General features: G+C 44.1%; 1 protein-coding gene across 1 annotated transcript; it reads right to left on the reverse strand.

The window, feature by feature from the left end:
- Positions 1–269: 269 nt before the first annotated feature.
- Positions 270–24,443, reverse strand: LOC130868344 (mucin-17-like). The gene is made up of 5 exons (XM_057760601.1): positions 15,198–24,443; positions 12,566–13,421; positions 7,046–11,218; positions 2,967–3,040; positions 270–374 (listed from the first exon to the last, which is right to left on the reverse strand). Exons 1-5 carry the CDS (start codon positions 24,441–24,443, stop codon positions 270–272), a joined length of 14,454 nt encoding a protein of 4,817 aa, XP_057616584.1.

The following is a 24,443-nucleotide window of genomic DNA, read 5'->3' on the forward strand; positions in this document are numbered from 1 at the left end:
AGGTATGCTGTTTAGCCCCCTCAATTATGCAGGTTAGATATCAGGCCCTCTTGGTTACAGAGTGTGCATTTGAGTTCTAATTGACAGAGACTGATGGTGTTTAAGAGTGGAAGACTTCAGTAGACTTAGAGAGAGTAGCAAAGTCACAAACCACTTAGTGGAAAGAGAGTGTCCCAGTCTACCTTGTGCAGTGGATGGAGGACTTCATCACAGTTTAGAAGATTCACATCTCCAAGAACACTGTGGCATGCCTGGCAGCAATCTGAGCATCATCCATCGTCATGATTTGCAGTCTCATGTTCTAAGTCCTCTGGACGTTTATCATCAGCTACACTGGTATGGGCTTGAAGGATGAGGCCTTTTCCTTCTGGTGACTATAATGAAGGAAAGATGAGCTAAGCCTTAGGTTTTATGATCTCAAAGCAGAGCTTGGTGAAGTCCCTTGGGTCACACATGTATTTTCCTAGTGGTCATGGTTAGAATGGAAATATCTAAGGTCATCCATTAGTGGGATAATTCTGAGGTACATGAGCACATGCTCTGAGGGCCCCATTGATCCTTGTCCCCTTGAGCAAAATGGAAATTCTGAGATGACTTTAGTAAAAAAGTCATTCTTTTGACTCTTCTTGAACAGAGAGGGATGTCCTTCACTGTTGTTTGTAATAGCAGAAACGCCTGATGACTACTTTAACCCATGGGAAGTTCTAATAACCCATCATCCAAAGGGCATGGTGTGAGATGCCTTGAGAATAGGGACATTTGGGGGAGCCTCTATTCAGAGGGGAAGCTTCTGAGGTCATTCTGAAATGAATTGATTAGATAGAAAGTTCCAGGCCCTGTTTAACCAAATAGCAAGATCCACTCACCCCATTGTGCAGAAGGGAAAGGCCTAGCTTACCTTGGGTGATGGGGTGATGGTTTGGTTCTGCATCATTTGCTTCCAACTGTTCTGCCCGGCTCCCATGATCTATAAACTACATCGCCTGTTGAGAAGAATGCAAGAAGCAATACAACACTCTTCCAAGATATTGAGTGGTTGTGTGGACCTTATGCTTTCTAAAGGTTGTATTGTTTTGTGTTTATCCATCAATGAAAGATGTGAACATTGCATTCAGGACAACTAACTTCTGGGCAGATAACATGACTTTTAGCTTTCTATAATTTGACCTCTGATCTAAATGTAGTATCTTCAGAGGTCCCATTGGTTGTGAGTGTTTTCCTAGCAAACTTGTTTGTTGGGATTGGAATAAAGGTAAGATGAGTCCAAGGGTCCAGTGAATGTTGCCCATGAAAGGAAGGGAAAGCTCTAGGGCATCCCAGTGTCAGAGGCTAGATCTGAATATAGAATGAAGAAATGATAACCGATTGGTCATGGGAGCCAATTCTGAAGTCTTATTCATCGTTGTGGCATAGGCCAGACATCCTTGGGCAAATAATTAGATCTCTGTAGTCTTTTTGGTTAAAGGGCATAATCATAGACCCCCTTTGCTTTACACTGGAGTAAATGTGGGCAGATCTGATTCCCACTTATAAAGCGTGAGTCGTGTAAGGAATACGTGGTCTGAGGACACTTTAATGTTTTGGAAAAGACTTGGATCAAACTTGTAAAATAAGAAAATTTGAGGGCATTTTCCATAAAATGCATACTTAAAACCAATTTGGGCAAATGGGGAAGGTCTAGAGTAGGTTCCGTCCTAGGAGGAAGGTCTGATATTCTCTTCAGTGATGTAAGAGTGAGGTAACTTGTGAAGAAGAGAAACACTGGGGCCTTTGTGTAATAGGGAAAATTTTGAGCCCTGGTTGGCTAAGGGTGTGAGTTGAAAACCCCTTGGGCAGAGGTGGTAAATGGCATGTATGTCACTGCTACCTCATTCAGTGAAGGAAGGTCCCATCACTGCACTTCAACTTCCAGCTGTTCTTTAGAGTTCCCACAACATCAGTTGAGTCTTGCATAGTTCAGGAACAACCAAATCCTTCTTCAATGAACCTGCATGGCTGTCCCTGGAAATGTTGCCTCTTCTTTCAGGTTGTTTTCATAGTTCATATATAGGCAGCAATGGTTGGACAAGTTGACTTCTATTGATTAGACTGAAGTGCATAGCTTAAGATCCAGTCTCAAATTCTACACTTTGGACCTGGACCCTCAAATCAGAGTGGAGCAATTCCTTTCCTTAGCCAGTACAGTACAGACAAAGGAGACAAGATGGGACCACTTCATTTCTGGTGAGAATATTAAAAGTAGAAGAATCAGATATTTACTCTTTTGTCCTAGGATAACAGCTTAGTGTTATCTGACAGCCTTTTGGTCATCTGGGCATGCCTGGACACCCAGATAAGAAGGGAAAGATTGAGACCTTCTCAGTTAGAGAAGTAGAGCGGAGGTTTCCACAGATAGAAGTGGTTGCTCTGAGGAGGTCAATGTCAGGGAGTGTTTATTTAAAGCATACATGAGAAATTGGTGAAGGTATGATCAAATTTTCATGTCACTGATCTGATCTGTATCCTCTTGATCAGAGGAGTTTGATTAGTCCCCTTGAAATAAAATGGTGTGTCTAAAGTTACCTTGTCCAAGGTAAGTAGAATGTACCCACCTTCCTTGACAGGTACTTTAGAGTCAGAGGTTCTTTTTAAATAAATATTGGGCCTAGAGTTTATCTTGGAATGGAGGGAAAATCTGGGACTCATTTGTTAAGAAGAATGTCTGAAACCCACCCTGTAATATCGGGAAGTGTGTGGCCCCCTCACCCAAAATGAATAATGAATATATAAGCCTCCTTAAGACAAACTGGAATGATGCAGGGCTCCCTTTGATTCAGGGGAAGATATGATGTCTTTATGATCAAAGGGAAAAGGAGTAAGTACCCTTGGGGAGAAAGGAGTTTCTGAGGCCCACGTGGCAAGGAAGATAGGGTCAGAGTGTAAAAATTTCATATAACTCCAAGCATAAATTCAATTGACTATCATACCTCATATGGTCCTAGCATTGCCTCACCATCTAAATCCTCTTCCCAGTTTAAGATATCCATATCTTTAGCTGAATCTGCAAGAAATCAAGCATTAAATCTAGGATTCATTAAGAGCTTGGGTAGGAGTCCTAGATCTGGGTGGGAATGAGGAGGCCACACAGTAAAGGGTGATTTTACTCAAGGAATTGGCATGGATTCCAGGATTTGCTCACACTTCTTGACTCTTGTGAACTCTAAGTGGAATGACCCCATGCCTTTTGGTCAGAGGTGAAATATCACATGTACCCTTGCTCAGAACAGAACTTTCTGAGGGACAACTGGGCCAAAAGGGGGTAATTTTAAGGCCCAAGTCATCAATGCAAAAAAACAATAAGGTATGGGAAAGAAGACAGATGCAAGACCTTGTTGGGCGAAGGGGAATGCCACTGCTTACCTTTAGGAAAGAGGAGGTCCATGCATTCCCTAGTCCTTCTCCAAATTTTCAGTGAACTCTAGAAAATCCTTATCTCTGTGAGGGCTCCTTTTGAGGTTAGAGAGCAATCAGTGGGTTTCTCTGAAAAGTTGAGTCACAGTCCCTATGTGTGTTCCCTGCTTAAACCCATAATCACCTGCACAGGTGTGGACATGGAGGACAGGCACCTTTCTGATGAGTAGCTTGAAAATAGATGGTCTTGGATTCAGGGTGACAATTATATTTTTGTGCCATGTGACTCCCATCTAGAGTCCCATGAGGTTTTGTTGGTGGTCAAAAGTGTATTTCCTAGCCACTTTGGTTTGGGGGAGAAGCTCTAGTCTCTCTTAGTTGTTTGATAGACCTGAGTTGGCCATGAACACAAAGAGAAGCCCTTATGTTTTCTTGGTAATAGGGACTCAGTCTCAAGTACCTGTTAGTCAGGTCTAAATATTTGAGACACACTCTTCAGTCACAGGAGCACTTCTGTAGCTTGCTTCATCAAAGTGGTGTGCTTCAGACCCCTCCAATACAGACAGAGGAAGGCTAAAGTTGTATTATTCAAAGAATGTATGTTACTACAACCCCTAATTGGCATATGATGGAAGTCAGGGGCTACTGTGGTTTGGGAAAATAAGTCCAAGTCTCTTTTCAGAAGATATTTCATAGAGGTGTCAGCTCCCTGAATTAGTGAGTTAGTTTACTTCTGAGGGGGATATCCAAGACATGATGGAGATTTTAACTGAGACATGAATTGTCCTGGTTCTGGAAGGATAAGTCTGAAGACATGTTGTGACTTTGCCAAAATTCTATGACTCATTGTTTCTAAAGGGGTTGTTTTTATGACCTTCTTGGGACATTGGAGTTGTCTGAGTCCACTTGCTTCTCAAGTTGTAAGTCCTAGGTCCCCTTGAGTCATTGAGAATGTGTGTGACACTTTTGTTCTGAAGTTGAAAGAATGAGGTTGTTTAGCAATTATTGAATGTCTGAGATCTCCTGGATCTCAAGGGAAAATAGTGTCAATGTACTCTTTGCCTAGAATCAAACCAAGCCCCCTTGATTCTAGACAGATAAGATTGAGGCTACCTGGGCCATTTGGGAACATCTGAGAAATCTCTGGTTCTGAAGGACAGGTCAGAAGCCCCCTCTCTCCATACAAGAGTTTGGAATATCTGTGGTTCTGTAGTGGTAGGGCTATAGCCTGTTTGAGAATTAATGTTGCATTCTGATTCCTGGTTTAGAAGAGATGTGCCTTAGCACCCTGTGAGTCCTTGATAACAGTTTGAGCTCCACTTCAGTCACTGGGGAAAATATGAGTAAATACTCCTGGGTCTGAAGGAATATGTTTGAGGCCCATTTGTCAGAAACCCAATTTTCAAAACACTAGTACAGGGTGAGGATATTTGAGGCATCTACAGGAAAACAGGGAGTTTGAGGACACCATTCTTTGGAGACAGAATGCCTCATGCTGTGTGTGGGAAAACAGAAAAGTCAAAGGGTCTGAAAGGGAGCAGTAGAACATCAAGAGTCAATTTGGAGATTAGTGAATGCCTGAATATTTCCATTTCTAATCTTCATGAGAATGTAGAGCAACCATATCATGCAGGGCAGGCAGCAGTATGATCAATCTCCAAGAAGCTAGAAGGCAATTATCAGCTAGGTCTCTGGACCCATTCAGCTAACTACTTCTGGACATGAAGGGTCTAGCTTCTTTATTTCTGCTAATAAAGTTGAGGCACATATCCTGGGTTTAGGGCACTGCTGGATGCTCTAATGTTCTAGGACTTCAGGTACCAGGGTCATTTTAATTTTGGACAGAGGTCTTGCAGTCAGATAATTAGAACTGGAAACACTCTGAGGATCTTAGACAGTGAGAGTTGTTCTGTGACCTGCTAGGCCAGATGATGTCAGTCTTGGGCCATATTAGTCAGAAGGAGCGTATGCTATTCTCAGTGGGTCACAGATTGTATAGCATGTTCTAGGTAGAAGCTGTGTCCTATTCTTAATTAAAAGGGAAATACCTACCTTCTGAGACCTATGTGATACCTTAGTGTGCATCTGAGGTATCCAGGAATGGAAGTCAAATGTTTCATAGATGTTTGATGACAAGTCAAAGTTCTAAACTCCTATTGGTCCCATGGGGCACAGAGTGGGAAAAGATGAAGTCTACTTGTATATAAGATCTAAAGATGCCATGATAAGAGAGAGTAGGGCCATTGCTCCACTCTTGAGATGAGCATCTTTAGAACTTCATTTTGATAGACTTGTAAGGTCTGAAGCCTTCATGGGCACAATGGGTATGTTGGCAGCTTGCTAAGGCAAAACTTGACATTTTGGCTCATTCTTGAGTAGAAGGTACATTTCTGAATTCCATTTGGTCACAAAGAGCACACCTGGGGCTCAGTGGGTTGGATTGGCTATGGATGTTGCTCATTCTTTCAGATTGAAACATTCCAAGGCTGCTTTGAACAGGGTAGCCATTGGAACATCTGAGGCCCCTTTGGTTACATTGAAATGGTCTGATACCTACTTGAGAGGAGAGGCTAGAACCCCAGTTATGTTTTTGCAGCATGATTCTTTGGAGACTGCATGGGACTGACCATGAATGTCTGTGGTCTCCATGGACAGAAGGGTCACGTATGGGGGCCCCAAGTTCAAACAAGATGACTGTGCCTCCCTCGTGGTAAGAGAGGGAAAATCCCTGGACCTCTGATTGAGATAGGGTATTTTCAGATTTTTTTGACAAGGAATGTCGTGGGACTCTCTTTTTGACCTAGTAAATATATGAGTCCCAATTGAACAGGCAGCAAAGCCCCCCCCATTTCTCTCTGACACTAGTGGTATTTTTAGTCCCTCTTGGACAGAAAGAGCATGTCTAAAGACCTCTTTCATAGACATCAATACTCTGTGGTGATGAGAAAGGTTTGGCATTCCCATTGGGGCTGTCTCCATCCATAGATGAGTTGACTCTTTATTTAGCTGGTGGGGAAGTTTTGATTGCTTCTTGAGTGTAAGGGGAATGTCTGAGTCTTGTCCTGGTAGAAGTAGTAGAAGTAAGGCTGGAAGTCTCATGGGGAAAGGTGGAATGTCTGAGGATCTCTTCAGGAAAGGGAGTAATTTCCATTTCCTCTTCTGTAGAGATGGAACATTCTATGTTCCCTTCAGGATTAGCTTTTGCTGTCTGGTCCATTTTGGCAGATGGAAAATGTCTGAGCCATCTTTGTGAGAAAGCAGAATGTTTCCAGCCCTTGTGTTCTGAATGGGAAGGGTGAACATTTGTTTTGCCAGAAGGGACCTTTTTTGATTAATTTTTGGTAGCTTTGGAATGTCTTGGGAAGCCTTGGGAAGAAGGATGCCTTCTGCAGTCACCCAGAGATCGTGAGGATCTGCAGGCTCCCTTAGAGATGGCAGGTTCTATTTTTCTCTTGGGGAGTAACTTTTGTTTTTTTTTTTTTCTCAGTTTTGGAAGAAGAATATCTGGACCCTTTTTTTTTGGTCCAAGAGGGTTGTTTGCAGCCCTCATCTTCAGAGGGGGAAACATGAACATGTGCTTTGTTAGAGGGGACCTGTTCCAATTTGGTTTTGATAGACCTGGAATGTTTATGGCTGCCTTGGGGAGATGCAGAACTTCTGCCACACTCCGCATGAGATCGTGAGGATCCGCTGCCTCCCTTAGAGCTGGAAGGTTCTATGCACTCTTGAGGAGTAGTTTTTGGTTTCTGGTCCCTTTTGGAAGATGAATGTCTGGACCCTGATTTGGACAAAGAGCGTAGTTTGCAGCCCTCGTGTTCTGAATGGGAAACATGAACATCTGCTTTGTTAGAGGGGACCTGTTCCAATTTGGTTTTGGTAGATGTGGAATGTCTAGGGCTGCCTTGGGGAGATGGAGAACATCTGAGGCCTTCCTCATGAGATTGTGAGGATCTGCAGCCTACCTTAGAGATGGCAGGTTCTATGCCCTCGTGTGGAGTAGCTTTTGTTTTCTGGTCCCTTTTGGAAGATGAATGTCTGGATCCTATTTTTGACAGAGAGGATTGTTTGCATTGCTCATGTTCTGAATGAGAAGCAGGAATATCTGTTTTGTTAGAGGGGACCTGTTCCAATTTAGTTTTCATAGATTTGAAGTGTCTAGGGATGCCATCATGAGACGAAGGACTTCTGAGTTTCTCATCATGAGATTGTGAGGATCTGCAACCTCCCTTGGCAGAGGAAAAAGTAGTGAGGGTCTCTTTGGGCTCAGTTTTAAGCCTCACACTGTGTTTGTCAGAATTGGAATCTTTGCCGCCCTTTTTTGAAGAATGGTGAAGATTCAAGTCTTCATCTTCTAATGGGACAGATTTGAGGACTGCTTCTTTTGAACCATGTCTTAATTTTTTCTTCAGTTTAGAATGTGTGGATCCTGGTGAGGGATAAAATCTGAGATCTCCTTCATCAGGGGAACGAGATAAGCTCAAATCTGATGATGATGGGGGTGGGCTGCTCCTTTCAGGAATAAAGGTACAACTTGAGACTTTATTGTCATGTACAGAAGATGTGAGACTACTTTTGACAGAAGGAAAAGATGTTAAGCCATCAAGCTCCGAAAGTGAATATCTGATATCCACTTCAGGAAATGGGACATGTCTTGACATTTTTTTGGTTTTATTGGAATGTCTAGAGCTCATTTTGGGAAAATAGGAATGTCTCAGGGAGTCTTTATGAGGATTGGGAATAAAGTTGCTACGGGCACAAATGAACATTCTTGGAAACTCTGTTGAAAAGCAATGCCCCACTGATTCTTGGGTAGATGGCACAGATTCGAGGGCCCCTTGGACTCCTTTGGGATGTTCCCAAGTATTATGGAGAGATGTTGGTGGTCCCAGATTCCCTTGGTGAGATACCAAAGGTCCCAGAACACCTTGGTTATATTTGAAAAGTCCCAGAGCCCCTGGCACAGATGGAAAAGATTCTAGAGTGCCTGATACAGACCTTGAAGGTTTATAAACCTCTTTTGTAGCTGACAATGGTTCTGTTCTCATTGGACTAAGTGGGGAATGTTGCAGAGTCTGTACTGAATGAGGTGGAAATCCTAGATCATCTTGGGAAGATGGTGAAGCTTCTATAATCCCATGGGTAGAAGGTGGCCTTTCTAGAGTACTTTCAGTAAATGGTTCAATTTCTGGTGTCCCCTGGGGAGAGTCAGAAAGTTCAACATCTCCTGAATCAGCTGATGAATGTCCTAAGGGCCCTGAATCCAGACAAGGGCATGGAGCATGTTGGGATGACAAGGAAGTATCTGGAGACCCTTGAGCAGATGGTGAATGTTCAAGAGATCCTTGCACTGGTATGGACACTCCCAGACCCTCTTGCAAATTGGATGAAATTCCTACACAATTATGCTGAGATTGTGTAGCTCCTTGTATACTTGAACATATTGTCTGACAACCATTTTCTGAGGGAGTGTGTACCATAGTCCCATGTGCAGGTGGAGTGGGCCTCACGGATCCTTGGTCAAGAGAAGAAAGTTCCAGAGTTTCCTCAGGAGATATTGAGGGTCCTAAAATTTTATTTTCAGATACAGAAGGTTGCACAGAATACTGGGCATATCCTGAATGTCCAAGAGACCCTTGAGAATATGGTGAATGTCCAAGAGAATCGTGTGCAGATGTGGACAGTCCCAGGTCCCCTCTTGTAGACAACACATTTTCTAAATAGATTTGCTGAGGTGGTGAATCTTGCAGAGTTACTTTCCCCCCTGAAGACAATTCCTCTAAACCTTGGTCTGTTAGTGAAGGTCTTATAGGCCCTATTTGACATGGGGCATATTTCACACATCCCTGTTCAAATAGAGAACATTCCAGAGTTTCCTTGGAAAATGTTGGTGATTCCAGTATTCCTTGGTCACATACAGAAGAGCCCACAGCACCTTGGGCAGATGTTGAAACTCTTAGTGACTCTAGGACAGAGATCAATGTTTCTAAAAACCTTGAGATAGATTTTAATGTCTTATAGAGCTCTTGGTAAGATGGCAAAGGTTCTGATGCCTTTATTGTGCATTCAGAAGGACTGGGAGGTTCCTCCAAAGGAGGCTGGATTCCTGGAACACTTTGAGATGATGGAGTTGGTTCTACAGACTCATGGACAGATGATGATATCTGTCTAGAACCTTGGGTAGATGGTGATGTTCCTAGACAATGTTCTGAAGTTTGAGAAAATCTACAACATCTAGGAGAAGATGGTGAATATACTAAAATCTCTTTGGCTAAAGAAAGGCCAAGATCCTCTTGGGAAGATGGAGAAGTTTCTGGAGTCCCTTGATCAGGGTTTGAATGTTGTACATACTCTTGTACTGATACGGAAGATTCCAGAGACCCTTGTGTAAACAGTGAATCCCCTAAACACCCTTGCTGATGTGGTGAAAGTCCTAGAGACTCCTGGGTAGTTATAGACAATTCTGGACACAGTTGGTCTGACAATAAAGATTCCAAAGGCTCTGGTACAGATGGAGGAGGTCCCAGTGAACCTTTAGATGATGGAGAAAATTGAAGAGCTTCCCAGAGAGAAGATGGTGATCCCTGAATCTGTTGGTCAGAATCACAAGGGCACAAAGCACCATGAACAGATATTGAATTTCCCAGAGTTGCTGGGAGAGGCGTCATAGTTCCTAGAGATCTTGATGAGGATTTTAAAAAATTCAAAACTGTTTGGTGAGATGGCAAAGATTCTGATGTCTTTGGGGTACATTGGGAAGGACCCTGACACCCTTGGAAATGAGGCTGAAGTGGTAGAGCACCCTGCTCATTTAATGGAGCTTCTAAAGCTCTCTGGACAGAAGATGACATTTCTAGAGTAACTTTAGAAGATGATAATTTTTGCAATACCTCATGGCAAGAGAGAGAATGTCCAGCTCCTGGGACAGATGGCACCTGTTTTACAGCCCCTTGGTCATAAGAAGGGCCTAGAACTTTGGGGGAAGATGTGGATGATTTTGGAGACCATTGGAAAAATGAGGAATGTCCAAGAGACTCTTGTCGTGATGGAGACAATTTCACAGTTCCTTGGGTAGATAAAATATTTCCTTCATAACTCTCGTGATGTGGTGACTGTCCTGGAGTCACTTTGGCAGAAGCAGACAATTTCTGCCACACTTTGTCTTGTGAGGAATCTCCAAGAGTACCTTGTGAAGATGGGGTAGTTCCCAGAGACCCTTGAGAATATGGAGGATGTTTCAGAGACATTTGATGAGATGATGAAGATTCTACACATTTCTGTGATGATGTGGACAGTCTCACCTTATTTTGGGAGGATAAGGAAGATCCTCCAGCATCTTGCAGTACAGAATTGAAAAGGCCAGGAGTTCCTGAGGCAGATAGAAAATTTTCTACTGGCTCTGAATTAGACAGAGTAGTTTTGTAACCCTCTTGGGCAGATAGCAATACTTTTAATTCTCCCTGGGAAAATTGCGAAGGTCCCTGATTTTCCTGCGAAGGAGACCTCAGTCGTAGATCATCTTGGGCATATGCCAAAGGTTCTGTATTCACCTGAGTATTTGATGAAAGTTTCATAGCCCCTTGGGCAGATGTCGATGATCCTAGAATACCCCTGGCAGACAGGGGTGGTCTCAGAGTCCATGAGACAGTTGGAGACGTTATTAAATCCACTTGGGCAGATGGAGAAGATCCTAGAGTCCCTGCATTAGATGGGGAAGTTCCCAAATCTCCCGTAGAAGAATTGGATATCCCTAGATTGACATGTATGCAGGTAGAATCTTCCAGAGTCCCCCGGGAAGACAAGCAAGGTCCTCCCCCTTCTTGGGAAGATACTAAAGGACATGAACTCACTTGAACAGATAAGGAAATTATGAAAGACCCTAGGGAAGATGATGTATGTCCTAGATTCCCTTGTCCAGATAAAGGAATGTCTTTGTTCTCTTTTGAAGAAGGCGTAGATCCCGAAGAGTCTGAAGCTGTTTGTTGAACCCTGTGGGCAGACTGCCAAGATCCAACAGGTCCCAGGGATGAAACAGAGTGTCCTACAGTGTCATTCCTAGGTTTAGAGAGACCAAGAGTTCCTTCTACACACAGGGAAGGTTGCAAAGGGCATTGGGAAGAATGGAAAGGACACAAATTTGCCTGGGAAGATATGGAAAGTTCCATAGGCCCATCATCAGATACCACATGTCCTATGGTAGATGTAGAAGTTTTGTGTACACCTGGTGCAGATGATGAATATCCTGGGGACTCCCAGGGAGATAGCAAAGGTTCTACAGACCCTTGTGCTGTGATAGAAATTCTTGGAGACCCTGGAGCAGAATTCAAAGTTTCTACCATTTTTTTGGCATGCTGGCTATATCCCTGAGATACTGGAGTAGATGATGAATATGCTACTGTGTTCTGTGCAGAAGTGGACTGTGAGCATGTATGTTGTGTATGTGAGGAACTGCTTGAGATCCCTTGGGCAGGTGGAGGATGTCCTAGACTCCTTTTTGCAGATGTGGAGAGTCCCATAGACCCTTGTATAGACAGGCAGGAACCCACAGCTCCTTGAGCACAATGAGAATTTGCTTGACTCCCCTGGTGAAAAGAGGAAAGTACCAGAGTTTCCTGAGGGCAAGGTAGGTATACTGAACTTCCTACATGAGATGGAGAAGTATCCGATGCTTCTCTTACATGTGGCAATTGCCCATGATAATTATGCGTATTTTGGACTATTCCTTGGATGTCTTCAGTAGATAATGAGGATGCTAGAGTTCCTTTTGAAGATACTGAAGGACTCAGTGAACACTGGGCAGATACATTAAGTTCTAGAGGGAGATGAGCAGAGGGTGGAGGTGCTGTATCACCTGGGACATGTGTAGAAAGTTCTCTAGTCTCTTTGCTAGAAGGGGAAGGCTCTTGAGGACAAGGGACAGAATGAGAGTTTCCCACATGCTCTCTGACAGATGACAAATGGCTAAGATTCATTTGGGCAGGTTGAGATGTTTCCAGATTACCAGAGAAACAATGTAAAGGATCAAGTTCTCCTTGCGGAGATGAAAAGGGACACAGAGTTCCTTGTGCACACACAGAAAGTTCTAGTGGCAATCCAAAATATAGCAAAGGTTCAGTATATCCTGAACTTGCAGAAAGTTGAAACATTTCCTGAGAACCTGGGGCAGATATTCCAGTACCTGGAGGAGAGGATAAAGATCCTAGTGTGCTCTGTTCAGATTGGGAAGGATTCGGAAGTCCTGAGACAGATGGTGGTTGTTGTGGAGAATTTTGTGCTGACTGAGATGTTTTCTGACAGGTTTTAGATGAAGCAGGGTGTTTCCTAGTTCCTTGATTACACAACATTGGTGCTAGAGTCCCTTTGGCAGACACAGAGAAGTCCAGAGACCCTTGGGAAAATAAAGAAGGATTCACAGGCCCTTCTGCACCCTGAGACACCCCCAGAGAACTCTGACCAGATTGCAAAGATCCTAATAGTGTCTGGGTATTTCGGATAGACCTCACAGGTTCTGTCATGGATGGAAAAGGTCCTACAGTCTGATTTGCAGATATTGAATTTCCCAATGTGCCTTTGGCAGATAAGAGAAACTCCCCAGTACCCTGGGAAGCAGAAGACTCTGGAGTCCCTTGTGCATATTTGGACATTTTCAGAGTTCCTGGTGATGATGGGCATGTTTCCACAGTCCTTTCATCAGAATGAGAAAATAGTGAAGTCACTTGTGTTGATGACAAGAGATCCAGATGCCCTGGTACAGATAGAAACTTTCCGCTAGTCACTTGGGTAGATGGGGAATTTGTATTTGGCTCGGGAACTGCTTGGGAAGGTGCTGAAAGTTGCAGAGTCTCTTCAGCAGATTGTGCTGAATGCAGCATTTCCTGCGATGACATAAAATGTTTCAGAGGCCCTTGAGCAGGTTGCAAAGGTTCTAGATTCTCTTGGCTGGAAGGGAAATACTCTGCAGATCCTTGGGTCAAAGTTAAATGTCCTCTAGGCACTCGAGTTGATGGCAAAGCTCCTATAGTCCTTGCAGCAGACTGAGAATTTTGCACATCCTCTCTCACACATGACAAATGCCCCAAGGTGTTCTGGGAGGATTGGTGTTGTCTCAAAACCCCTAAAGAATATACTGAGTGTTTTGAAGACCTTTGAATAGATGACAAAGAACTTAGGACAGGCAAAGTTTCCTCTGTAGCTGTGGAGAGTTCCTTAGGCACTTTAGAAGATAGCAAAGGTCCTAGAGTCCATGGATTAGATAAAGAATTTTCCTGAGCACCTGGAGCAGATGGCGAATGTTCTATGTGTGCTTGTGAAGACAAAAAGGATCCTTGAGGTTTCTGGCTAGATGGGAAATGCCCTGTAGTCCTTGGGGAAGACGCTGAACTTTGGACATTATATTGAGCAGATGAAGAAAATTTTACAGACTCATGGGAAGAAATTATATGTTCTGAAGCACTTTGAATAGATGACAGAATTCCTTCATTTCCTTGTGTGGGTGTAGATAGCTTTATAGACCCTAGGGCAGATGGTGGAGGCGCTAGAGACCCTTGGGCAGCTAAAATAATTCTCAGAGGCCTTTGATAAGATGGCACAGATCCTAATATGACTTGGGAATTGTGGGTAGGCCTCAGAGGTTCTGTAGTTGATGTTAAAGGTCCTGTAGTCTGTTTTGCAGATGTGGACTGCCCTACTGTGCCTTGAGAAGATATGAAATGACCCTCAATGCACTGAGTAGATAGGAGAGACCCTAGAGTCCCTTGTGCAGATTTGGACCATTTTAGAGTTCCCTGTCCTGAAAAGCAAGGTTCCACAGACCCTTCATCAGAATGAGAAAATGGAGTTACTTGTAATGGTGATACAGAGAGATCCAGATGCCCTGCAGCAGATAGGGAATCTCCTGCTTGCCCTTGGGTAGGTAGGGAATCTATGTATGGTTCCAAAAGTTCTGAGGAAGATGCTGAAGATTGTAGATCCCCTTTAGCATATTGTGATTCCTTTAGCATTGGCTGGGCTGATATGGAAAGTTTCAGAGACCCTTGGTCAGGTTTCAAATTTTCTAGATACCCTTGACCAGAGAGAAAGGATTCTGCAGCTTTTTGAGTAGGAGTTGAATGTTCAACAGGCACTACAGGTGATGGAAAAGCTCCTATAACCCCTGGAGCAGATTGGGAAGAAACTACATCCTTTCTCACAGGAGGCAAATGCTCCAATGTATGGTGGGAGTGTTGGTATTGTCCCCAAATCCCTGAAGTCTGGATGGATGACAAAGAACTTTGCACAGGTAAAGTTCTCTCTGGTGCTTTGGAGAGTTTCTTACATCCTTCACAAGATAGCAAAGGTTCTACAGTCCCTGGAACAGATAGAGGTTGTTCCTGAGCATTTGGTATAGATGGTGAATGTTCTATGTCCCCCGGGGAAGACAAAAAAGATCCTTGACTTTTCTGTCTAGATAAGAAAGATCCTGTAGTCCTTGGGGAAGATGCTGAATCTTGGACAATATTTTGGGCCAATGGAGAAAATCTTGGAGTTACTTGGGAAGAAGTAGGATGTGTCAATGTACTTTGCACAGATGGCAGAGTTCCTACAATTCCTTGTGTGGGAGCAGATGGTTTTAGAGACCCTTGGACAGATAGGGAAGTCCCCAGAGTACCTTGGTCAGATGAACAAGATCTTAGAGTTCCTTTTGTAGATAAGGAAATTATCAGCGGCATTTGGGCAGGTGGAGAAAATCCTAGTTCCTTCTGGGTACTTTGATTAGTCCCTGACTTAGAAGCTGGATGTCTTTCAGTACTTGGTGCCTGTGTGGGCTTTACCAAACTGGGTTTTGTATAAAGAGAAGCTTTCTCTGGAACTCGAGTAGTTGGTGAAGGATTTAGAGTCTCCTGCCCTGACGTGTTCACTTTCAGAGTTGCTTGTGAAGATAGGGAAAATTCATCATCTTTTTGCAAAGATGGGGAAGGAACTGGACTTGATTGTGTTAGTGAGGAAAGTCCTGGAGTCATTGGGGGTTGTGGCAATGTGCCTGTAATCAGTGGGACAAATGTAGACATCCCCAAATCATCTGGGACAGAAGACAAATGACTACGTGTGCACTGGTCAAACTTGGATGGTCCCAACATTTCTTGGGAAGATGCTGACTGTTGTAGTGATTGTTGGCTATACGGTGAAGAAGCTAAAGTTCCCTGAGTAGATATGTAACATTGGTCAGATAGAAAATGTGGGAGATCTTTGGATGCTGATAAAGAAGATTCATGAGATCTTGTGCCATGTTGTAAATGTCCTGTAGTCCCAGAAGGAAATGACAAAGGCCCTGTAGGCCCTTGGAAAGACGATGATGTATCTGTGCAAAACAAGTGTCCTAGCTTACTTTGGAAAGATGCCGGTGGACCCATAATTAATGGGGAAGATGCTGAATGTTCTACAGACCCTGATCTGGATGAGAAAGAACCCAGTGTACCCTGGAGAGACATAGAATTTTCCCGATGCCTTTGATTAGATAAGCGAGTTGGTCGATTCCTTAGAGTAGTTTGGAGAGGTTTATTAGCATTTGGTACAGATGATGAAGGTTTCACTGCACTAGGGGGAGACAACAAAAACTTTTGAATTCCTTGGTGAGAATATGGTCTCAGAGTCTCTGAAGCAGATGTTGAATCTTGCAGAGGACCTTGGACAAGCAGAGAAGGTCTAGAAGCTTCCTGAAAAGAATTGTAATGTTTTGTAAGTTCATGATCAGATTGCAAATTCTCAAGAGTCCTATTTGCAGATGTAGGCAGTACCAAAGATTCTTTAGGAGATAGAGAATTCTTTTTGGTAGATGGTAATATTTCTGGTAGTTTATGTGCATATGGAGTAGATTGTAGAACTCCTGTTGTACATGGCAATGATCCTAAAATGCCCTGTACTGAAAAAGTATCTTTTTCTAATTGAGAATTTCTCCCATTTTCTTGGGCAGATGCCAAAGGTTTTAGGGTCCCTTGTGGCAATGACAACACTTTTAGAGTTCTTTGTGAAGGTGGTTTAGGTTCCATTACCTTTTGGTCAGCTAGAGAAGTCGCTGAAGTCACATGTAATAATGAAGAAACTTCCAGAGGTTGTGGAGCAGATGGTGAAGTTACTGTAGCCCCTGAAACTGATGTAAAAGTTTCCACTGGCTCTACTTTAGGTACAAAATAGCCAGAAATCCTCTCAGAGGATTCGTGAGTTCCCACAACATCTTGGGAAGATTCAGAAGGTTCTTGAGACTCTTGGGAAGATGCTGAAGGATGCAACAAACCTTGAGTCAATTTAAAGAGTTTCTGAGGCCCTTGGGAAGAAATCAAAGTTGCTAGGTCCGCTGGGTCAGATTGGAAATGTTCCTCAACACATGGGGCAGATGATAAATGCTCTCCACACCCTTGGAATGAGGATAATTTTCTTGTAGTTTGTGCGGCTGTTGAAGAATGATTTTTACATTGTTCTACAGTTGAAAAATATTCTAGTTCCCCTTGTGCAGATTCCACAATGATCTGGGATGGTTGCAGATACTCTGGAGATGATGTGGAAAGCTCTACAGTCTCAGACTCTATGGAAGATGGAAAAGGACACAGAGAGTCACAGACAGATATGGAAAGTTTCAGAGGCTCTTGTGTAGTTAGCAAAGAGTCTTGAGGCCCTAGTGTAGATACAGAAGGTTCCTGCATCTGAACACAAACTGAAGAGGGTAGATGTTCTGTATCTACTGAGGGGAATAACAATGATTCTTGAGTTTCCTGATCAGACAGAGCTGGTATCAAAGCCTCTTTGACACATGGTGAATGTAATAGATGACTTTGGTCAGATAGAGAAGAATTGTTAGCATCCTGGAAATGAGTTGAAAGTTTTGTAGTTCTTTGAGCAACTGATAAATTTTCTAGAGACCCTTCTGCAAACTTGGTCATTTCCAGAGTCCTATGATCAGACTGAGAAGATTCAAGATCTCCATGGAGAGCTGGAAAAACTTGCACCATCATCTGGTCATAATATTTAGATGCTAAAGGCCCAAGGGAAGTGGTCAAATGTGCTTTGTTCACTGGTGCAGATGCAGATATCTGTATAGTATCTGCTTCAGATAGGGAAGGTCCCCCAGCACCTAGTGTAGATGCCAATGGTCCCAGAGAACCATGATCAGATGGAGACCATCCCAAAGACACTTGTTCAGATAGCAAAGATCCCACCACCTCTTGAAGACAAGGGGGAGTGACTTGAGTTGCATTTTGTAGGGAGGAATGTTCTAAAGGCTCTGGAGCAAGTAAGGAGATGTTGTGAGGCCCTAGGATAGATAGAGAAGGTTCCTGCATCTGAGCACTAGCTGAAGACTGTGGATGTTCTGTATCCTCTGAGGAGGATAACAATGATTCTTCAGTTTCCTGATCAGACAGAGCAGGTATCAAAGCCTCTTTGACACATGGTGAATATAATAGATGACTTTGGTCAGATAGAGAAGATTTATTTGCATCCTGGGAATGAGTTGAAAGTTTTGTAGTTCTTTGAGCAACTGATAAATTTTCTAGAGCTCCTTCTGCAAACTTGGTCATTTCCAGAGTCCTTTGATCAGACTGAGAAGATTCAAGATCTCCATGGAGAGCTGGCAAAACTCCCACCATCATCGGTTCATAATATTTAGATGCTGAACGTCCAAGGGAAGAGGTCAAATGTGCTTTGTTCACTTGTGCAGATGCAGAGAGTTGTATAGAATCTGCTTCAGATAGGGAAGGTCCCCCAGCTCCTAGTGTAGGTGCCAATGGTCCCAGAGAACTATGATCAGATGAAGACATTTCCAAAGACCCTTGTTCAGATAGCAAAGATCCCACCACCTCTTGAAGACAAGGGGGAGTGGCTTGAGTTGCATTTTGTAGGGAGGAATGTTCTAAAGGCTCTCGAACAAGTAAGGAGATGTTTTTAGTTCCTGGAGCAGAGAGAGAAAATTCCTCATACTCTCTGCTACTGGACAGATGGTCAAGAACATTTGGGAGTATTTGGGATCTTCTTGGAAACCCTCGAGAAAAAGTGGAATGTTCTACATTCTCTACTGTAGATGGCAAAAGGCACAGAGTCTGTTCATCACATGTGTTAATTTGCAGAGCCCCTTGGGTAGTTACAAAATATTCTAGGGCCTGGGAAGTAGATAAAGAAGGTTCCTGTGCAAGTGGTGCAGAGGGTGTGCCTTTTGCATCCTCTCTGGTAGATAACAGAGACCCCAGAGAGCCCAGACCACATGAGGAAGATTCCAAAACCTCTGTGATGAAAGGTACATATGGAGTCGATGAGGAAGTTGATTTGGCTGGATTCTCAAATGGTGAAATTTCTCCATCTTTTCCCACAGATGACACATGCCCAAGTTTCCTATGTTCTGATTCTGATGGTTCCATGAGCCCTGGAGAATATACCAAAATTCCTAGAGCCCCTTGGTTATGTGGTAAAGGATCAAACATGTCATGTGCTGATATAGACAGATCATCAGGTCCTTCAGCAGATTGCAAATTATCTAGAGTTTCTGGGGTCATTGTGCAAGTTTTCCAAGAGCCTGGTTCCCTTGATAAATTTCCTCCAGCCTCTGGAGTTGATAAAGGTCCTTGAATGCCAGAGTCAGTTTGAGGAGGACCCAGAGGCCCTTGTGCAGATAGTGGATGTTGGTGAGGGCCTTGGATCAATGAAGAAGGTCTCAAAGCCTCCTGTAAAGAAGTAGGAGGTTTCACTGACCTATCAGGAGATGATATATTTTCAACTCTCCCTTTTGTGGATGATAATATTTTCAAAGCCCCTTGGGAGGATGATGTTTCCCTAATACCTTTTCCAGGTAAAGAATTTTCCAAAGACTTTTGGGCAAATGTAGTTCTTAGAGCTCCAGTGGCAGAAGAAGAAGACTCCACAACACTTTCAGCATATTGGGAGTTCTCTAGTGACTCATTTGCTACTGAGGAAAGTCCCATGTGTTCCAGAGCAGATGATAAAGCTCCTAGACCCTCTGAAATATTTGGAGCACTTTCCAGAACAATTTGTGAAGGTATAAAAGTTTTGAGTCCCTCCTTGGCAGATTGGCAAGGTGTCAAATTCCCCATTAAAGGTTCTAAGTGTTCTTGAGCCTCTTGGGTAGACAGTGAATTACCCAGAGATCCCTGTGCATATATAGAATGTTGTTCAGGGTGTTTGTCAGCTAGCATATGTCCAAGAACCCTTGGACCACATAGAGAGGACTCCAGACTACCTACGGCAGAAAGAGAATTTTTGACATGTTTAGAGTTAGATGTCAAAATTTCAAGAGACTCTAGGGAAGATTTCAAACTTTCTTGAGTCCCCTGGTGGATTGAAGAATGTTCAAGAGCTCCTTCGCTAGGTGGAAAATGTTCTAATTTTCCGCTAGCCCCTTTGGGAGATGATGGGTTTACCAGAGCCACCTTTGCTGCCTCCACATGTTGGATAGACCCTTGTTCCAATGTGGACAGTTCTGGAGCTTGTTGGGCAGACAGAGAGAGTCCCACATCCTCTTGAGCAGATGGCAAATGTCTGAGAGTCCCTTGTGCAGGTAAGGAAATTACAACAGGATCATGATCAGATATCATAGATCCTGGAAACATTGAGATATTTTTCAATTGTCCTGGAGATCCTGTGTTGTGTGAATATGTGCCCACATCCACTTCCACAGAGGACAGTAGTCCCAGAGTCTCCTGGGAAGATATGAAAGGTGAGACATCATCTAGAGCAGACAGAGAATGCCCTGGAATTGCTTTTGTGGATTTGGAAAATTCTATAGGCTCTTGTGCAGATAGGGAAAGTCCCACAGACCCCTGGACTGAGATCACAGGGGCTATGGTACATTCTGAGGATGAGAGACTTCCCTTAAGCCCTTGGACAGATGGCATTGATGGTAGTGCCACTGAGCCATATTGAGGTAATTCTAGAATTCCATGAACAGGCAACAATTGGGAAGGGGTTTCCTGAGACAGAGTTGAAAATCCCTGAGCATTTGGAGCCACTGGTAAGTGCTCAAGAGGTGCAAAGGCTGAAGGGGAATTTTCCAGATATTTGTGTATAGATGGTAAAAATCTTTGCAACCCTTGTTCAGATTGGGAAGTACCAGCATTCCCCTGAGTAGATATGGAAAGATCCAGAGGCCTTTGTAGGGACAACAAGGGCCTTTGCAAAGACACCCTAGGTGAGCATGAAGTTTCCAGAGAGCCCTGAGCAGGACGGACATGTTCTAAAATCCCTCGTTCTAGTGAAGAATCTTCCAGATCTCCTGGAAGGTTGGGCAAATGTCTTGAATAACTTAATGAAGGTGGAAAACTTTCCTGAGGCCCTTGGGCAGATGGCAAAAGTTCTTTTGCTCCCTGGGCAGCCTGGAAACAACACATGTCTCCTGGGGCAGATGGTGAATGTCCAAGAAACCCTTGGCAAGATGGTGAAGTTCCTAGATAGCACTGCTCAGATGTTGATGATGCTAGAGACCCTGGGGGAGATGGAAAGTGTTCTGCAGCAAGAAGGCAGGAGGAGGCATAGGGATCTTTAGATGGTTTGGAGGACATAGGAGATGTCAGGTCCTCTTGTGCTAATGGCAAAGTTTCAAGAAGTTTTTGTTTATGTTTGGGCTTTCCCTTAGACCCTTTGGCAGATAAGGAAGGTTTCAAGGCTCCCAAGTCAGATTTAGAAATTGACAGATCCCCTTGGGTATAGGTAGAATTTTCTGGAGCCTTTGACAGAGATGGAGAATGTTCCTGAAGGCCTGGGACAGATGGTAAATGACATAGACCCTTTGGGAAAGACAGAGAAGGCCCTTGGGCCTCTTGGGAAGATATGAAATGTTCACGAGGCCCTTGGTTAGAATGGCAATGTTCCACAGTCCTTTGTTCAGATGTGGAACATTGTGGGGCCTTTTGGACAGATATAGAAGGCGTAGGACTTACCTGAGGAGTACTTGTAGTGATTGATGTTTCTTTCGGAGCAGTAGAAGATGCACATACCCTTTTTGAAGAAGGGAGGAGTATGAAACTGCCTTCCTCAGATGAGGAAGTTCCGAAGTCCCCTTCATCAGAAGGCTCATCTCTCAACCTCTTTTTGGTAGAAATGGAACATCCAGGGCCCACTTGGGTAGAGGAAACATGTTTAATATTTCCCTCCTGAGAAGGGATACACATGAAACTCTCTTGTGTAGATGGGGAAGATGGTAAAGTGCCTTCTCCAGATATGGTAGATCTTTGGGCCTCTTTCACAGAAGGGGAAGGTGCTACTGTGTCAGGTGTACATGTGTGTTCTTTTACTACAGCATCAGAATGAGGGGAAATTTCTAGAACTTGTGTAGGTGTGGTATCCTCTAAAGTTTCCTGTGCATATGTAGTAGGTCTAAAATCCTCATGGGCAGCTAAGGAAGTTACTAGACCTCCTTGTGTAAATGTGGAAGTTTCAGGAACACTTTCATCAGGCGAATAATGTAATAAAGACTTTTGTATAGAGATGGTAGGTTCCAGAGGCAGATGGTTGGACAAAACAGGTTCCCAGGGCCCTTGGGAAGATAAGGTAGAATCCAGAACCTTTGGGGTATTTGTTGGATGTTCTGGAGTCACTTGTGGGCATGTGGAAAGACTAATATCCCTTTGTGCAGATGGGGAATGGCCTATAGCCTCTTGTGTAGTTGTGACAGATTGTTGATACCCTTGAGGAGATGGAGAAATTTCCACAGCCTCCTGTGAAGAGTGGAGAGGTCCTGTGGGTGTTTGTGGGCAGGTAGAATCTGAGTAATCCTCTTCTCTCAATGTGAAATTTGCTACAAATTCTTGTGTACATGTGTCACATCCAAGAGCCATTTCTAAGGATGGGGATGAGTCTGGAACCCCTTCTGCAGATGTGTCCTGTTCCACAGTCCCTTTATCACGTATGGTAGAACCCAAAACATGCTGGACACGTTGTAAATGACTTGGTAATCCTGGTGTATATGTAGAAATTTCAAGAGCCTCTCCTGCACATGTAGAAAGTCCTAACGACCCCTGAGGAAGAAGGGAAGGCTGTATTGTCTTAGCACCCTGGGTAGTTGTGGAGCATGCGTGTCTCACTTGAACTCTCTTGGCATATCTTTGGCTATTTTGTTTCCAATGACGAATCAGAAGGGCCTTTTTGATTGGCAGGGTACATTTACAGCCCTCTTGGTCTGATAGGGACACTGGAAATCCACCTTGCTCAGAAGGAGGATCTGTCCTTCTCTTTTTGTTATAGTGGGAATATCCATTGTCCATTTTCATATCTGGATTAGGTTTGAATTTCCCTTTGTGAGAGAGAATAGGTCTTTCACCCACTTCTCTAAATGTAGACAATTCTGGAGCCCTCTTGACAGATACAGAAGGACTCAGAACCCCTAGAGTAGTTGATGCAGGTGCTAGAGACCTTTGTGTATGTTGAGAAGGTACACGGGTCCCTTGGGTAGACTTGGGAGTTCCTAGCATCTCTTGTAGATATGTTGAACTGTCTAGGTCCCCTTCTGAAGATGGCAAAGGTTCTGGAATCCCTGATGTAGATGGAGATAGTTTTGTTTCTGTTTGGATAGGAATGAGTGGTGTGAGGTCCACTTGGGGAGTAGTGATAAGGCTTTGTCCCCCCTGTGCTGTACGGGAAGATGCAAGCCCATTTTCTGGTGGAGGACATTGAAAGCCCTCTTGCTTTAATGGGGAAGTTATAAAATACCCTTGGTCAGAGGAGGCCGCACTCAAGCTCACTTCAGCAGATATGGATTGCTTAGGGTTGTTCTGGGGAGAGGGAAAACAGCTTTGGCTCTCTTCATGAGAGGGTATAGCTCTCCAGTCATCTTTGGCAGCTTTCAATGGTGTTAAACTCCCCTGGTGAGAGGGGTTAGGACACATTTCATTTTGTGAAAATGAGAAATCACTGAGCACCCCTTTTGGAGAAAAACATTTGGAGCTCTCTTTGTCTAATGGGGCCTGCTGTAGGTCCCCTTGATCAGAAGGGGCTTGTCTAAAACTCTTTGGTGGAGAATTGGAATGATTAGTGACCCCCCGGCTAGAGGATGGACTTTTGAAAACCCTTCTAGAAAGGGAGACATGTTTGATTTTCCTTTCAGCAAAAGGGGGAGGTTTCTGGGATGCCTGGGAAGATATGGAATGCCCCATAGACCCTTGATCACATCGGGTTCCTCCCAGAACCTCTCCGGTGAATAGGAATAGTCCCTGAGCATCTTGGGAAGAAGTGGAAGATCCCAGAGCTCCTTGGGTAGGGGAGGAAGGTTGCAGGGAACCTTGAAATTGTGGGGAAATTACCAGTCCACGTTGGTCAGTGGAAGAGTCAGCAGGAGACGGCCCAGGCGCTCTGTCATCCTCGTTGACCTTTTCACTGGCATCCCCAGCACAGTGTCTTGGAGATGTTACAGACACTCTGGTGCCCGAATGGTCAAAGTCCATAGGTTCTTCAAACACAGTAGACATATCCAGGCTTCTTTGCACCTTCCCAGGTCTGTGCACAGAAGTTGAGGCCACTCTTTTTCTAGTGGCGGGAGGTAAGGCAGATGGTCTGGGTTCCCTGCTCAGTGGGTTGCTCCTGCAGTCAGGAACCTCTGGAGGAAGTGGAACTTGTCTTTCCTTGATCTCTTTCAGGTCCTTTAAGGGGTCCAGGGTCTTCTTACTGGATGTAGTCTTTATAAGAGCTCTCAGACTCCGCAGACTACCTGAAGTACCAGTGTAGGGAATTTTGACTGTTTTGTCCTCATAAGGCTTTTGGCACCTGAACTTGTGCCGAGTCAGTCGAAGCACCCCCGGGGGTGCAAAGTCCCTCGGGAATTTGGTGCTGGTCAAGTATGTCTCTTGGGAGACACTGTAGGGGGTCCCAGGACGGCGGCCTCTGAAAGGGGTCCCAGGCCTATGAGGCAAGTGCTTCCCCCATTGGGATAGGATGTCATCATCCCATTGGGGGACCCAGAAGGGAGACCCAGGACGGGGTCCACTGAAGGGGGTCCCAGGTCGGGGAAGCTGAGAAAACTGTGGTCTCTGGTCAGAGTGTGATGGACCAGCTGAGGCTCGCTGGCCTCTCTTCACAGGTTTGGCCAT

The sequence above is a fragment of the Chionomys nivalis genome, chromosome X (genome assembly GCF_950005125.1).
Source record: "Chionomys nivalis chromosome X, mChiNiv1.1, whole genome shotgun sequence".
NCBI classification, from domain to species: Eukaryota; Metazoa; Chordata; class Mammalia; order Rodentia; family Cricetidae; genus Chionomys; species Chionomys nivalis.